The sequence below is a fragment of the Pogoniulus pusillus genome, chromosome 18 (assembly GCF_015220805.1).
Source record: "Pogoniulus pusillus isolate bPogPus1 chromosome 18, bPogPus1.pri, whole genome shotgun sequence".
In the NCBI taxonomy this organism is placed as follows: domain Eukaryota; kingdom Metazoa; phylum Chordata; class Aves; order Piciformes; family Lybiidae; genus Pogoniulus; species Pogoniulus pusillus.
Window position 1 is genome coordinate 9,805,714 of NC_087281.1, and position 14,128 is coordinate 9,819,841.

At 45.2% G+C, this 14,128-nt stretch overlaps 1 protein-coding gene across 4 annotated transcripts in view; it reads right to left on the reverse strand.

Moving 5' to 3' along the window:
- Positions 1-14,128, reverse strand: part of TTC7A (tetratricopeptide repeat domain 7A) — a 180,431-nt gene that overhangs the window by 150,706 nt on the left and 15,597 nt on the right. Inside the window, exons 4-6 of one of the 4 annotated variants that reach the window (XM_064158360.1) lie at positions 8,399-8,529; positions 6,343-6,464; positions 847-925 (exon numbers count right to left, since the gene is read on the reverse strand). In XM_064158360.1, the coding sequence (XP_064014430.1) occupies positions 847-925; positions 6,343-6,464; positions 8,399-8,529 (332 nt within the window). Of the gene's footprint in view, positions 1-846; positions 926-1,080; positions 1,227-1,327; positions 1,387-6,342; positions 6,465-8,398; positions 8,530-14,128 lie in introns of those variants that run through there. The other 3 variants (XM_064158358.1, XM_064158359.1, XM_064158357.1) reach the window with 3 other exon arrangements.

A 14,128-nucleotide genomic window follows, 5' to 3' on the forward strand; every position in this document is an offset into this window, starting at 1 on the left:
ACTGGTATTCTGCATCTCTGAAACCCATGCAAACCTATACAAGCCCATGCCTCCCTCCCTTGCCAAAATTCTCAGGAATTACACAAAATAAAGCTGAATCAAGCACAAATCATCAATGCTTTTAAGGCTGCAAAGTTTCCAAGACTGCTATTTTGCATGTTGCTGACCTTGTCACCTCCTGACTAACTTCAGGACAAGATCTCTTAAGGGGGAGAGACAGGGAATAAGCAGTTAAAAGTCTAAAGAAGGCACATAAATAACTTGCTTCATGCTTTCTTTACCAGAGACACTTCACCTAACAGGATGCAGAACACCAACATAGAAAACTAAACCACAACATGCACACACACATATATATGTAAGAGAATTTAAAAATAAGAATGACAATCACTCTGTACTGTGTTGAAGGGAGCTTTACAAGAAGAACAATGAGAGTCTAAAGAAGCACTGCTTGTTGTGAGAGCCAGAACTGAATGCTTCTACAGGCAAACGCAAAAAGGAGTGCATGCACACACAATGAAAAGGAAGAACAAAAGACATTATCACCCAAGGAGAGCACTATCAAACTAAACATATCTGTACTTCTACCAGAGCTAGAAAATGCTCTAAAATGCCCAAACCCAGAAGTAACCCACATGGTCAGGTCCGAGGCTTAGAGCTTTGAAGCAGGCGGGTTTATTAATTAAGTGCATCACTTAATACATCACGTCCAAAAAAAATCAAGCAGGAGGTGAGGCAGCAACCAGTTAAGTGAGGATAAATACATTTTTATCCTACTGCACTGGCTAATAAAGAGAATTCCTGCAGAGCAGACTTCCCCATCTTCCCATCTCCCATTTCCCTTACCATTCTGAAGGTCTGAGTAGCTTTTGTTTCCACAGTTCGTAGTATTTCTCGCAGACTCCTCATTCCTTTCACGATATTTCTATAGGGAAAGCAGAAAATATAAAAGCAAAAAATTAAAAATCCTAACACCCCCCCTCAAAACCCTGTACACTGAAGACAAAAGATTTTTGTAATGTGCCAAAGCTTGACAACAAATCCCACGTTCAGACGAACCCATGAAACAATCACTAGTACCAAGCATGCAGTACAGAGACAAGTCACTCCGAGGCACAGATAGGACAATGACACGGAGCAAGGCTGTGACTGTATCATGCCTACTCCAGATGGCTTCTGAGGAGAAGATGAGATTCACATTTAACAAACAGGGAATACTTGGAAGCCTTTCTTAGCTCATATTTATAAAGCAGATGCTTCTTCCTAAAAGCATCCCCATTTCCTCTGTACACACAGATTGCACTTGTTTGCATTACATTGAGCTTACGTGATGCTATTAAATGACGATTCCTTTTAGGTGGTGCTTAAATGGCTTGTGTCTGATGGCCCAGACACATGATGAAATTACAGTGGTTTAAACAGTTTATTGGGAAGCAGCTAAGTTGCAATAACTGTAAGTACAGCTTAACCTGCAATAAGAGAGACTGAGGAAAAAAAAACCAACAAAACAAATAAGCTCACATTACTTCGTACACACCATGAGCAATTAAAGTAGACTAGTTGCCAAATGGTATCTTAATTGTGTGTCTGAGCACTAAATGAGATGTGGAGAGAGAAGATTAAAACACTGGATGTACTAGTTAACACATTTGCAGCCCATAAGGTCTCCAAGGCTAAGGACATGGCCCTACCACTACGGTTAACTACAAAATGGTTCAGCTCACTTTCAATGCAGGGTGGAAACTTCCCAAAGAAACACAAACTACTTGGAAAGGAACAATGCTGTACTGAAATAAAGACAGCTAGATATGCAATGCACTGGAACGTTAACTGTCAGTTTAGCTTAGTCCAGGAGAATTTTCTGCACAGATAAAACCTGTATTGCAGTAAAAACCAAAACAAAACAAGACCAGCAGCCATACACCATAAGATGTGGAGTCTTATTCTCTGGTGACTTTCAAGGTCTGTCTGGATGCATTCCTCTGTGACCTGAGCTAGACTGTATGGCCCTGCTCTGGCAGAGGGGTTGGACTTAATCTGTTTGTGTCTCTTCCAATCCCTGACATCCTGTGAACATTACCTGTCCAAGTGATAAAGTTTTGAAGGTAAGCAGTCCAGGCTGTGCTTGTGCCCACTTTCATGCACTGCAAAGCTTCCTGCACTCCACAATCAATGGCAAATGTTGGAAGAAAAAAAAAACAACAACCCACCCCAAACCCCGAAACAACCTATTACTTGCTGCAGGGAGAAGGAATAAAATGTGATTATGTTTACCATGAATATTGGCCACTCTTAAGTTTACAGCCATCAGGTCACAGAATGTAAATGTCTCATATAGAATCATAGAATCAACCAGGTTGGAAGAGACCTCCAAGATCATCCAATCCAATCTAGCACCCAGCTCTATCCAGTTAACTAGACCATGGCACTAAGTGCCTCATCCAGGCTTAAAATAACACAATGAAATATGGTTTAGTATTCAGTTATGGGTAATGTAATAACGAGTACACAGAAAAATCATAGGCACAAACTGTGATAAAGAGCACGTTAAGTCCAGCCAGTCCAGCTTGACATGAAGAGCTGTTTGTTTGTTCAAGTAACCTGCTAATAACACAAGGTAACTAATTACCAGCCCATGAACCAAAGCAGCCATATCACATTTATGTCATACTGATTGGTTAACACTACACACAATTTTAAGAGAGACCACAGTAAGTACTCTGTTTTCTATGCCAACTACTGAGAAACATATTGATAATGAACCAGAGTAGACTGCCTGCAACAACAGTCCCCCAAAAACATGGGCACAAGAAGACCATGTTCTTATCCCCACTCATTAAATTAGTTAGCTGCTAACACATAGAAAAGATTTATCTCAAGATGTGCACATGGCAGTCTGCAGAGCAACCTCTCCAGGGAATGTGGTACCTGAAGCACACAAACAAGTGCAACAACATTGCCTCCACCAGCTCCTCTCAGGTATTTCCATCTCTAAACATTCACACTCTCTCCTTAAATGGTCATTCATGAACCTGAAGAAGCAAGCCCCAGATTCCTAAGAATGAAGACAAGTAATTACAACAAAGCACATTAGAGTTTCCTAATGCTGGCCAGTCAAAACCAAAGCAAAAGCTTCATGTTTATCTAGATCTATCCAGTAGGCAGGAAGGGCAGCTACCAAACTAACAGCTGCTACATCCTGGTGTTTTGGACAAGGTGCTAGATTGCAAGGACCAAAGAGAAGACAGATGACAAGAAAGCCACTAGGGTTCCTAAGAAGAGATGTGCAGTCTGGCAGAAATTGTCATAGCTACCTTTGTACATTAGATTCTACTGTAAAAGTTCCCATGCAACAGAAGTCTATAAATATTTCAAAAGGGAACTGAGCACCTCTAGGAAACTGGTAGGAGAAGGGAATAGAAAGAGTTGTGTAAACCTCCCTTTTTCTGCATTAAGAAAGTAGCATACATAACCATTCCTTCACTCGGATTAAGGTTTGCCCTAAGAAAATACTAAGATCTTGACCAACCCTCCCCCAACAGTATGAAAGAGTAATAGTTGTTCAACACACCAAAATGACAGATCAGAAATGAGCCCAATCTTCATATATCCACAGCAGAAAAAACAACAACCAACCAAAACCAAATAAAAAACCCCACACACCACCAACCAACCACCGACCACCCCAGCGCAGGCAGTAACACAAAAGGCAACTGGCTGCCTCCTACAGTACAACAGCATCTGACTGCCTATATTCTGCACCCACAGTATCAACATTGCTCACTGGAAGAATAAAAGAATGCTTTCTTGGGATGCAGCAGGGCCAACAAGAAACAGGTCTTCAGCAGTAAAATGTTTTTAACTAAACACCTATTTAAAAGCATCTCGGACTTGCACACAGCTGCAAGGCTTGCTGGTCATTACAGCTGGCAGCTTGACATCTGAAAGTGAGACTGGACCATTATGTTGTACTGGTGCCCTCTTTTCACTACACTTGCAAGAGAAAAGGGCATCAAGAGGAACATGGCTGTTGCTGCCAGCAGGAACAAAAGCATGACAACACCACTGATATCTTCCCACTCTTTGACCTGGCAAGAAAAGAATGAAGCACTCATTTTCCCTTTTGTACGCATGTGCTGCTGGGGAAGGACATCCCACCTCAGAGGAGCTACCCTTCTGCCAGTTTAAGCATTCATCATCCAAGGCTTATTTCCTGCCTGAAAGCACTGGAAGCAGTAAGGAAAACAAAACCATTTCTTTGAGCTGTTCAGTATTGAGTGGAGAAATTTGTTATACACATGAAGCATCCTGGAAAGCTTCTTCTCACATCCCTCTTCTTTCCTTAATATATCCCAATGCTGTTTATGCCCTCTGGTGGCAGAAACCACACATTAGTACTTGGTGGGGGGACACAGAAGCTGCCGAGTCCTTTCGGTCCCATTTCCACCCCATCAGATGTTTCATTTCCCTGGCTGGTGCTTCTCACTTGCACTGCAAGAGGTGAGGAGTGGCTGGGGCCCTGTTCTCTTTCCAGTCATACCACTGAGACAGCTGCAGTGAACATTTTGCTACTATTACAGCAATCCAGCAGGTAATCAAAGTGCATGTATTTTTATTCTAAATTATTCTCCTTTAGGTTATTTTTTTCACGGGTTGGTTTTAATTGTGTTGTTTGTTTGTTTTTTTAAGGCTATCATTAAAATAACATGAGAAGGGAGCAAGCAGGGCCCACAGTAATAACTCAAACAACCCAGAGGAAATATTGAAGTGATGAAGACTGAATTTAAAACACTGCTGAATAAAATGAACCTAAAGTGAGTCTGATATCCAAAAGGTGCCCAGAGGACAGAGCCATATGTTCTAAATGAGGTTTTATTTTACTACACAGATAATGAGCTCTTGATGGCAAAAGCTGAGCTTTTGTGTTTCGTTAGGAAAACACACGCTGTGCCACAGCTGGTCAAACACCAACTCACCTAGGAAAACCACACACCTGCCATCTAATGCCAAGGTGATACCAAGACTAGGCTTTAAACCAGCTACAACAGGGGACAGGAATGCAGCTGGCCCTGCCACCAAGAACCCTGGGTGTAATAATCTGACACTTGAGGAGCAGTGTATCGGCATCTTAGAAAACCAGAGGGTCTTCCTCTTTTCAAGGCTGAAAACTATGTACTCAACTCCATCCCTGAAACATTTACACACCAATGCACACAGCATGGGGAATAAACAGGAGTTAGAAACCCATGTGTGGCCAGGAGGTTATTATCTGGTGACAATTATAGAGACGTGGTGGGACAGCTCACAGGGCTGGAATCATAGAATCGGCCAGGCTGGAAGAGACCTCCAAGATCATCCAGTCCAACCTAGCACCCAGCCCTAGCCAGTCAACCAGACCCTGGCACTAATGCCTCATCCAGGCTTTTCTTGAACACCTCCAGGGACAGTGACTCCACCACCTCCCTGGGCAGCCCATTCCAATGCCAATCTCTCTCTCTGACAACAACTTCCTCCTAACATCCAGCCTAGACTTCTCCTGGCACAACTTAAGACTGTGTTCCCTTGTTCTGTTGCGGCTTGCCTGGGAAAAGAGACCAACCCCTACCTGGCTACAGCATCCCTTCAGGTAGTTGTAGACAGCAAGGAGGTCCCCCCTGAATCTCTTCTTCTCCAGGCTAAATAACCTCAGCTCCCTCAGCCTCTCCTCATAGGGGTTGTGTTCCAGGCCAATGCCTGTTTTTACTGCTCTTGAAAAGGTTTTTTCCTCAGATGGAAATTCACTGTAGGCTTACACAATACCAGATCCTCAGGCCCACCCAAGGTTCACTGGGAGCTGTATTTCAGAGGCATAGCAAACACCCTGGAGTAGCACTGTTCCCACATGCACTCTCTATAGTAAAACCACATAGGTTTGGAGCGCTGATCAGGGTATTTAAGACCTTAAACAAACAAACAAGTAGATAAATGAAAAAAAACATTCCCATAAGACTTCACTGAGCTTTAAACTAGGCCCGGTGACTAAACACATTAAAAGCAAACAGCAGCATAAATTCCACTCCCTCTTTACAGTCAAACTCTCCTTGTCTCCGCAGGGAACAGAGCTGACTCAAGACAGAAATATTGCTCCATACTCCACCCTATTTGTAGATCTGGAAAAACAAGGCTTAGGACTCTTAAGAGAGAAAGACAGATACAAACAGGAGGGAGGGAACAACACAAAGGGGACTTGCAGTGAGCCAGCAACAACAGAGGCACAACAGAACACACAGAAGTAAGTCTTCATCTGTTTTGAGACAAAACATGCTACTTCATCTATTTTTATTAATATTTCCACCCACCTACCCCTTCTTTAGATGAGTCACAAAGGCGCTCTGTAGTGCTGCTTCCAGGAAGTAGGAAAGTTCAAACTCGGAGTAAGTCGCATTGCTGCTCTTCATATTCCTTGAATGTGTGTTGTTTAAGGTCTGTGAAGGGAGAAAAGAAGCATCTGAGATTACAAACTGTTTAAACAGTTCCTCACGAACCAGAGATTTCCAACAAAATTCCTCCTCAGAGTACTCAAAAACATTCCTTCACTAAAAAAACATTCCAAAGTCAGTTTGGAAATAAACTAGACAGTGACTTCCATGTAACATTCTGCATGCAATATGAATTGTGAAACATATCTCCCCTGGCACAACTTGAGACTGTGTCCCCTTGTTCTGTTGCTTGTTGCCTGGGAGAAGAGACCAACCCTCACCTGAGTACAACCTCCTTTCAGGTAGTTGTAGACAGCAATGAAGTCCCCCCTGAGCCTCCTCTTCTCCAGGCTGCACATCCCCAGTTCCCTCAGCTTCTCCTCATAAGGCTGTGCTCCAGGCCTCTCACCAGCTTTGTCACCATTCTCTGGGTACATTCCAGTACCTCAGCTCCTGGTGTCAAGTGTAGCACATGGCAAAGGAAAGGCAGGGAAGCACATGGTGTGCTCTGCTAAACTCAGCTAGCCAAAGTTACAGAGACCACTAAGCACGAGCCCAGCAGAACAGTGGCACACACTACAGCTCAGGGAAGAGCTTATTTTACACTTCAGACAATCACCAAATCACAGAGTGTTAGAGGTTGGAAAGGATCTTCACAGATCACATTCTGTGATATCCACTACTGTGTATCACTTACACAGCAGATACATAAAATGATTTGAATTTCCTTCAAGATGGCACTTGTTATGCAAAGTTTGTAGTCCCTCTTCAGTAAGAGTTAAACTCAAGAGTATTCTGTACTTTACCATGGGTAAAACTGGTTTCCAGACATCATTCTTTGAGGAAACGGATAGTAAGCATATAAGCTGCTATTTTGGAACTGTTTATACTGAGATATCTCACTCCTTACTGCTTGTTCTCATACTTCTATGTCTATAGAATCATAGAATGTCAGGGGCTGGAAAGGACCTCAAAAGATCATCTGGTCCAGCCCCTTGCCAGGGCAAGACCACCTACAGCAGATCACACAGGAGCACAGCCAGATGGTTCTTGAATATCTTCAGAGAGGAAGACTCCACAATCCCCCTGGGCAGCCTGTTCCAGTGCTCTGTCATCCTTGCAGGGAAAAAAATTCTTCCTCAGGTTCACATGGAACCTGCTATACCTCAACTTCCATCCACTGCCCCTTGTCCTGTCACTGGGCATTACCCAGAAGAGCCTGGCTCCATCCTCCTGGCACTCATCCCTTACATAAACATGAATGAGGTCAGCCCTTAGTCCCCTCCCTCAGGCTTTCCTCACAAGGAAGATGTTCAACTTCCTTAATCATCTTTGTGGCTCTGCGCTGGACTCTCTCAAGCATCTCCCTGTCCTTCTTGAAGTGGGGGGCACAGAATGGAACACATTACTCCAGATGTGGCCTCACCAGGGCAGAGTAGACGGGCAGGAGAACCTCCCTTGACCTACTAACCACAGCCCTTCTAATCCACCCCAGAATGGCATTGACTTTCCCGACCACAAGAGCACACTGCTGAATCATGGCCATCCTTCCACCCACCAGGACCCTCAAGTCTTTCTCCATTCACTGCTCTCCAGCAGGTCAATCCCCAACCTATCCTGATCCATGGGATTTGTTCTTTCCCAGGTGCACAGCTCTACACTTGCCCCGATGAACTTCATTGCATTTCTCCCTGCCCAACTCTCCAGCCTAAGTCTCACCGAATGGCAGCACAACTCTCCAGTGCATCAGCCACTCCACCCAGCTGGCTGTCATCAGCAAACCTACTGACAGTGCACTGTGTGCTCTCATCCATGTCATTAGTCAATACACTGAATAATACTATGATGTCTTCACATTTCCCCCCATCATTTTTGCTGTCAAAACCCCTGGAAATACCACCCAGGCCACCAGGAGATACCCTGAGCAAACTCAGTCTTACCTTCTCAAGCTCCTGCAAGTACACCTGTGTAATGACACAAGCTGTTTCAAAGCAAGCCATGACCTCCTCCTCCCTCTCACACAGCCGAGCACGTGATGCAACCGAGTTGGTTGAGCGTTCCAGTGACAGACCTGCAAAAAGGCAACATCTGCTGTAACTGAAGCCCACCAACAGCAGCACAGCTGTGTTACTCCTTCATTTCCCAGCTGACAGGAAAAGTCTATCCACGGGTGCCCTCCCCCTGGGAAAATGTAGTTCCTAGACATGCAAAGTATTTCTGTCATGCTGCTGTAACACACAGTGCCACCTCATGCTTTTTCAGTGCCTTTCAAACACTTTATGAAGAGAGGGCATACGACCCCTCTGGTAGGGGGTGTACAGAGACAACTCTGCTTCCAAAGATGGCCATAGACTTTGCATGCCTCAACACAAGTGCTGTTTCAGAAACACCCTAGCACTGGATTTGATTATTCCTAAGCTTCCACTATTCCAAGTGAAGTTTTCAATGAGCAGCAGGTTTGACAGGGGGAAATGCTGGAAAATGATACCAAAACAGAAGCTGAAAACTTGGAGAATCTGAGCACATGCAAGTTGCACATGGACACATAGCAAACTCTTGGCAAGTCACAAGAGACTCAACCACAAGACCACTCTCTTTTCTAAAGAAACAAGAAATACCTGGGCTTTGTTCTTCTGTCATCACCCATCCCCAGCTACAAACAAAGCATGTTAACCGAAGCCTCCCAGCTACTGTCCCTACATGACAACCTTTTGTCGACAGATTCTTGTCTGGCATCACACTATGGCATCCTTCATCTCTGTACAGCCATCAGAGAGAATCATAGAAACAACCAGGTTGGAAAAGACCTCCAGGATCGAGTCCAACCTATCACCTAACCCTTCTAATTAACAAAACCATGGCACTAAGTGCCTCATCCAGCCTCCTGTTAAACACCCCCAGGGACAGTGACTCCACCACCTCCCTGGGCAGCCCATTCCAATGCCAATCACTCTCTCTGGCAAGAACTTCTTCCTAACATCCAGCCTCAACCTGCCCTGGCACAGTTTGAGACTGTGTGCTCTTGTTCTGAGGCTATACAGTCACACACTCATTTGACTATGACTGCTGCAGAGACCTTTTGTCACGCTGGATCTTCACAACACGCCATTGCTTTACAACTCTACACCAAACGTAACCGCACCGATGACCAACACAGGTTGTAGTAAATTCAGCACATGCTGTCATGGAGGGTAGCAGAAGCCCTCAGCAGGCCTCCCTGTTGTGAAAGTGATAGTGTCTCACATTAATGCCAAGAGCCTCGCAAAACCCAAACAGTCCTTCAGTCCCATGAGAAAGTCTCTCCCTAGTCGAGATAACAGGTAGACAATGGCCACTGGTTTGGTTAGGGGGGACGGCAGTTCTCATGCCCGCTCCACACCTGGCGTGGGCCGAGCTTGGGGTGGCCTTAGAAATTGTTTTGGTAAAAGTTCTCCAATTGTATGGATTGGTTATAACTTTGTGCCAATCTGTAAGAATAACGTACAATAGCCTGGACTGGTGGGTTACACCTCTTTGAACATTATAAACTGGTGTACCTGCCCGCTCGCCTGCCTGCCTGCCTGCCTCGCTCCTGCCCCGGTGACCTCTCACTCCTGACCGGCTCTGCCAGACGAAGGGGCCGCAGAGGCCTGAAGCCGCCTAGGCTCGATCCCGACAAACAAAGGGACACCGCCCAAAACCTCGAACTTAGCTGAAGTGAACCGCGGAACAGTGAGTAAAGCAAAGAAAAGACTCTTCTACCTAAAGACTGAGTGACTTTAAAGACTCAAAAGAACTCTAAGGAAATCACAGACCCTCCTTTATTTGCTGCTTTCTGAAATGTTATTCTGCAGCCTCAGATCAAAAGAACTCACGTGGGGAATTGAGTTCGGGAGGGGGATCTCCGTGTCTGAGCAATAAACCACTTGAACTATACAAGTGAGCCTTCGCGTATTTCCCCACAACCTCCCAAACTCCCTTCCGTGACAGTGCCTCATCCAGCCTCCTGATAAACACCCCCAGGGACAGTGCCTCCACCACCTCCCTGGGCAGCCCATTCCAATGCCAATCACTCTCTCTGGCAACAACTTCCTCCTAACATCCAGCCTCAACCTGCCCTGGCACAGTTTGAGGCTGTGTGCTCTTGTTCTGAGGCTATACAGTCACACACTCGTTTGACTATGACTGGTGCAGAGACCTTTTGTCACGCTGGATCCTCACAACACGCCATTGCTTTACAACTCTACACCAAACGTAACCGCACTGATGACCAGCACAGGTTGTAGTAAATTCAGCACATGCTTCCCAGTAAACGTTATAAAAAACAACATGCCCTCAAACCAATGAAAATGTGTAAGATTTAATACAAAACCCTAGTTTTCCTAACACAGACTCACAGAAGTGAGAGAAGAAGAGCGAGCTCAGCTGTTTGGACAGCCTCTCCAAGGAAGCAATTCAGACTGCTGCAGCATATGGCAAAGGATTCTACTCCACATAAGAAGCCACCATGCACACCAGAAGCCACACTATCCTGTGGCCTCACAACCCTGAGAGGCACAGCACCTCAGTACAGCTCATTTCAGGAGTTTGGCAACAAACTGCTGTCAAGCACCAATGGGATACCAGGTTTCCTTATGAGGAACAACACTATACAAGGGCTCATGCTGGTGCAACCAAAGGTTCATAGCAGTCTTGGCTTTATTTACTTTTCAAGTTCAACATTTCTGTTTTGTTCCCTTTGTTACTCTGCTAGGAGTTTCCCTCTCTCATGGTCTAGTTGAGTGGCTAGGGCTGGGTGCTAGGTTGGACTGGATGATCTTGGAGGTCTCTTCCAACCTGGCTGATTCTATAATTCTATGTCTTACATTTGAGCCAGACACAAGGCGTTACTTCAGTGGGTAGAGAAGAGAATATGCCCCACTGCTGGAAGCTGAACTTTCTCCCCAGTCCATCTGCTCCCTCCCAACTCAAAAGCACGTGGCACATTTTTCTCAAGGACTACACTTCAGAGGAACTCAGTGGCACCTTTAACTTTTGAAAACCCTAACCCAAGCAGAGGAGAATGGAGTTCATCCAAACTGAAGTGTGTGGGGGGGACAAGGATGACAATAATTTTGCTGTTTTTAACTAACTTCTATTCTGTGTTCTCTCCTTTCTACTGACGTACAGCTTGTTTAGCACCCAAACATACAACAGGATTTGTCTTTAAGTCCACCTATGAAGTCTCTGGTTTTATATCATGAGTTTTTCCCTGTTTTTCAAAGCTTCCCAACTCTATTGCTATGAAATGAACAGGGAAAAGATGTCAGTTCCCCACAGGAAAATAAACCATCCAGCACTGAAGACAGAACAATCAGTGTAAAAATAATCTCAGAACTACCTCAGTTATATCGTCCCCTGAATTTCTAGCAATTCCTCTTAACTTAAATTTGAAGAAGTATTTCAGAGTCACCACCTCCTTAAGTGCAAAGTGGGGCTGAGGGCCCTGACAGAACTTCAGCTCAATCCATTGACATTCATAGACATGTAATATTTTATCAGGTTGTAAAGACCATCTTAGTACAGCCTGTAAGGGGGTGGCTATCGTGGGAGATGTCACACAGAGAACAAGCTGATAAAAAGCCATTAACATACATGCTACAGCCCATTTCCAGGAGCTGATATCACTAAGTTTTGCCGTGGGGGAGGAAAGCAAGCAGCTTGCAGCATCACCAAGTACTGACAGCAAACATGACTATCCGTGTGGTCAGAAAAAGAGACGGGGAGCCAGGTGGCCAAGAGAGCCAGTGGAACAGTGTGGCCAGTAGGATGAGGGAGGTTATTCTTCCCCTCTACTCAACACTGGTCAGGCCACACCTTGAGTCCTGTGTCCAGTTCTGGGTCCCTCAATTCAAGAGAGATGTTGAGGTGCTGGAATGTGTACAGAGAAGGGCAACAAAGCTGGTGAGGGGCCTGGAACACAAACCCTATGAGGAGAGGCTGAGGGAACTGGGGGTGTGCAGCCTGGAGAAGAGGAGGCTCAGGGCAGACCTCATTGCTGTCTACAACTACCTGAAGGGAGGTTGTAGCCAGGTGGGGGTTGGTCTCTTCTGCCAGGCAACCAGCAACAGAATGAGGGGACACAGTCTCAAGTTGTGCCGGTGGAAGTCTAGACTGGATGTTAGGAGGAAGTTGTTGGCAGAGAGAGTGATTGGCATTGGAATGGGCTGCCCAGGGAGGTGGTGGAGTCACCGTCCCTGGAGGTGTTCAAGCAAAGCCTGGATGAGGCACTTAGTGCCATGGTCTAGTTGACTGTCTAGGGCTGGGTGCTAGGTTGGACTGGGTGATCTTGGAGGTCTCTTCCAACCTGCTTGATTCTATGATTCTATCTCCAGAAGGGTTTCTTGTCCAAGTACAGAGCAAAACACATTAAAACATATACTATGCTACACTGCATGCATTTTTCTACTTGGAAAGGGCAAGAAGGAAAAGCGATGCACATGGTTTGGGATTAGTCACGGCTCTTTCTGCTAATAACATCAAGTCAGCACATATGGTAGTGCAGTATAAAATCTTCTTCAGAATCCTAAAAGGACGAGTTCCCCCTACTACAGACATCCAATAGGGAAAAAAAAAAAAAGGCAAGCAGATTGCAAATCTGGCAGACAAATAAAGAATGCAAAAGTCCCCTGCTCTTGCAGACACCAGTTCAGTTGTCACAGTAGAAAGCCTCAACAGAATCCAGAACATCCAGGTTGGAAAAGACCTTCGGGATTACCAAGTCCAACTTAGAACCCTGCTCTACAAGATGCACCTTAAGCCACATCCCTAAGCACCACATCCAAATGACCCTTAAACACATCCAGCGTGGGTGACTCCACCACCTCCCTGGGCAGCTCATTCCAGTGCCTGACCACTCTCTCCGTCAAAAACCTTTTCCCTAATGTCCAATCTAAAGCTACCAAGTTTCAGCTTGAGGCCATTCCCCCTTGTTCTGTCTCCAATCGCCTGTGAGACCAGCTACAGCCTCTCCACAATGATCCTTCAGATAGTTGTAGCCAGCAATGAGGTCTCCTCTCAGCCTCTCTTTTTCACACTAACCACCCCCAGCTCCCTAAGTCACTCCTCATAAGATTAATTATCCAGGCCCTTTACTACCTTTGTTGCCCGCCTCTGGACCTGCTCCATCACCTCCACATCCCTCTTGTAACTAGATGATCCTTGTGGTCCCTTCCAACCCTGACTGATGCTATGATGCTATTACCAGAACATATGTGTACAGATTTTCAGCCACATAAATGAGATGAAAATTCATGTTGGAAGGGATCAAAGGAGGTCCATGGTCCAACTTTCTGCTCAAAGCTGGGCCAGCTCAGGATGTATTCCAGCCTAGTCTTGAAAACCTAAGTAAATAGATGGAGACTGCACAACTGCTAAAGAGAAGTCTAAAGCAGCTTTATTTTTTGCCTCCAGTTCAGAGTTCACAAAATAGCAGCACTTCTCCTTTTGAGTACAAGGTACATACCAATCCACTCATATGAATTTACACAACTGGAAAATGTTTTGAGTTCACTGATGCAACAATTCAGGGCAGCAGCAGCAGAACACTACTTGTGCCAACTGTGTTAGCCTGAGGCTGCTATAACCCCATAGCCTAGAAAAGAAATACCTGGCAAGCAATCTAAAGAAGGAATCAGATAAAACACACTGAG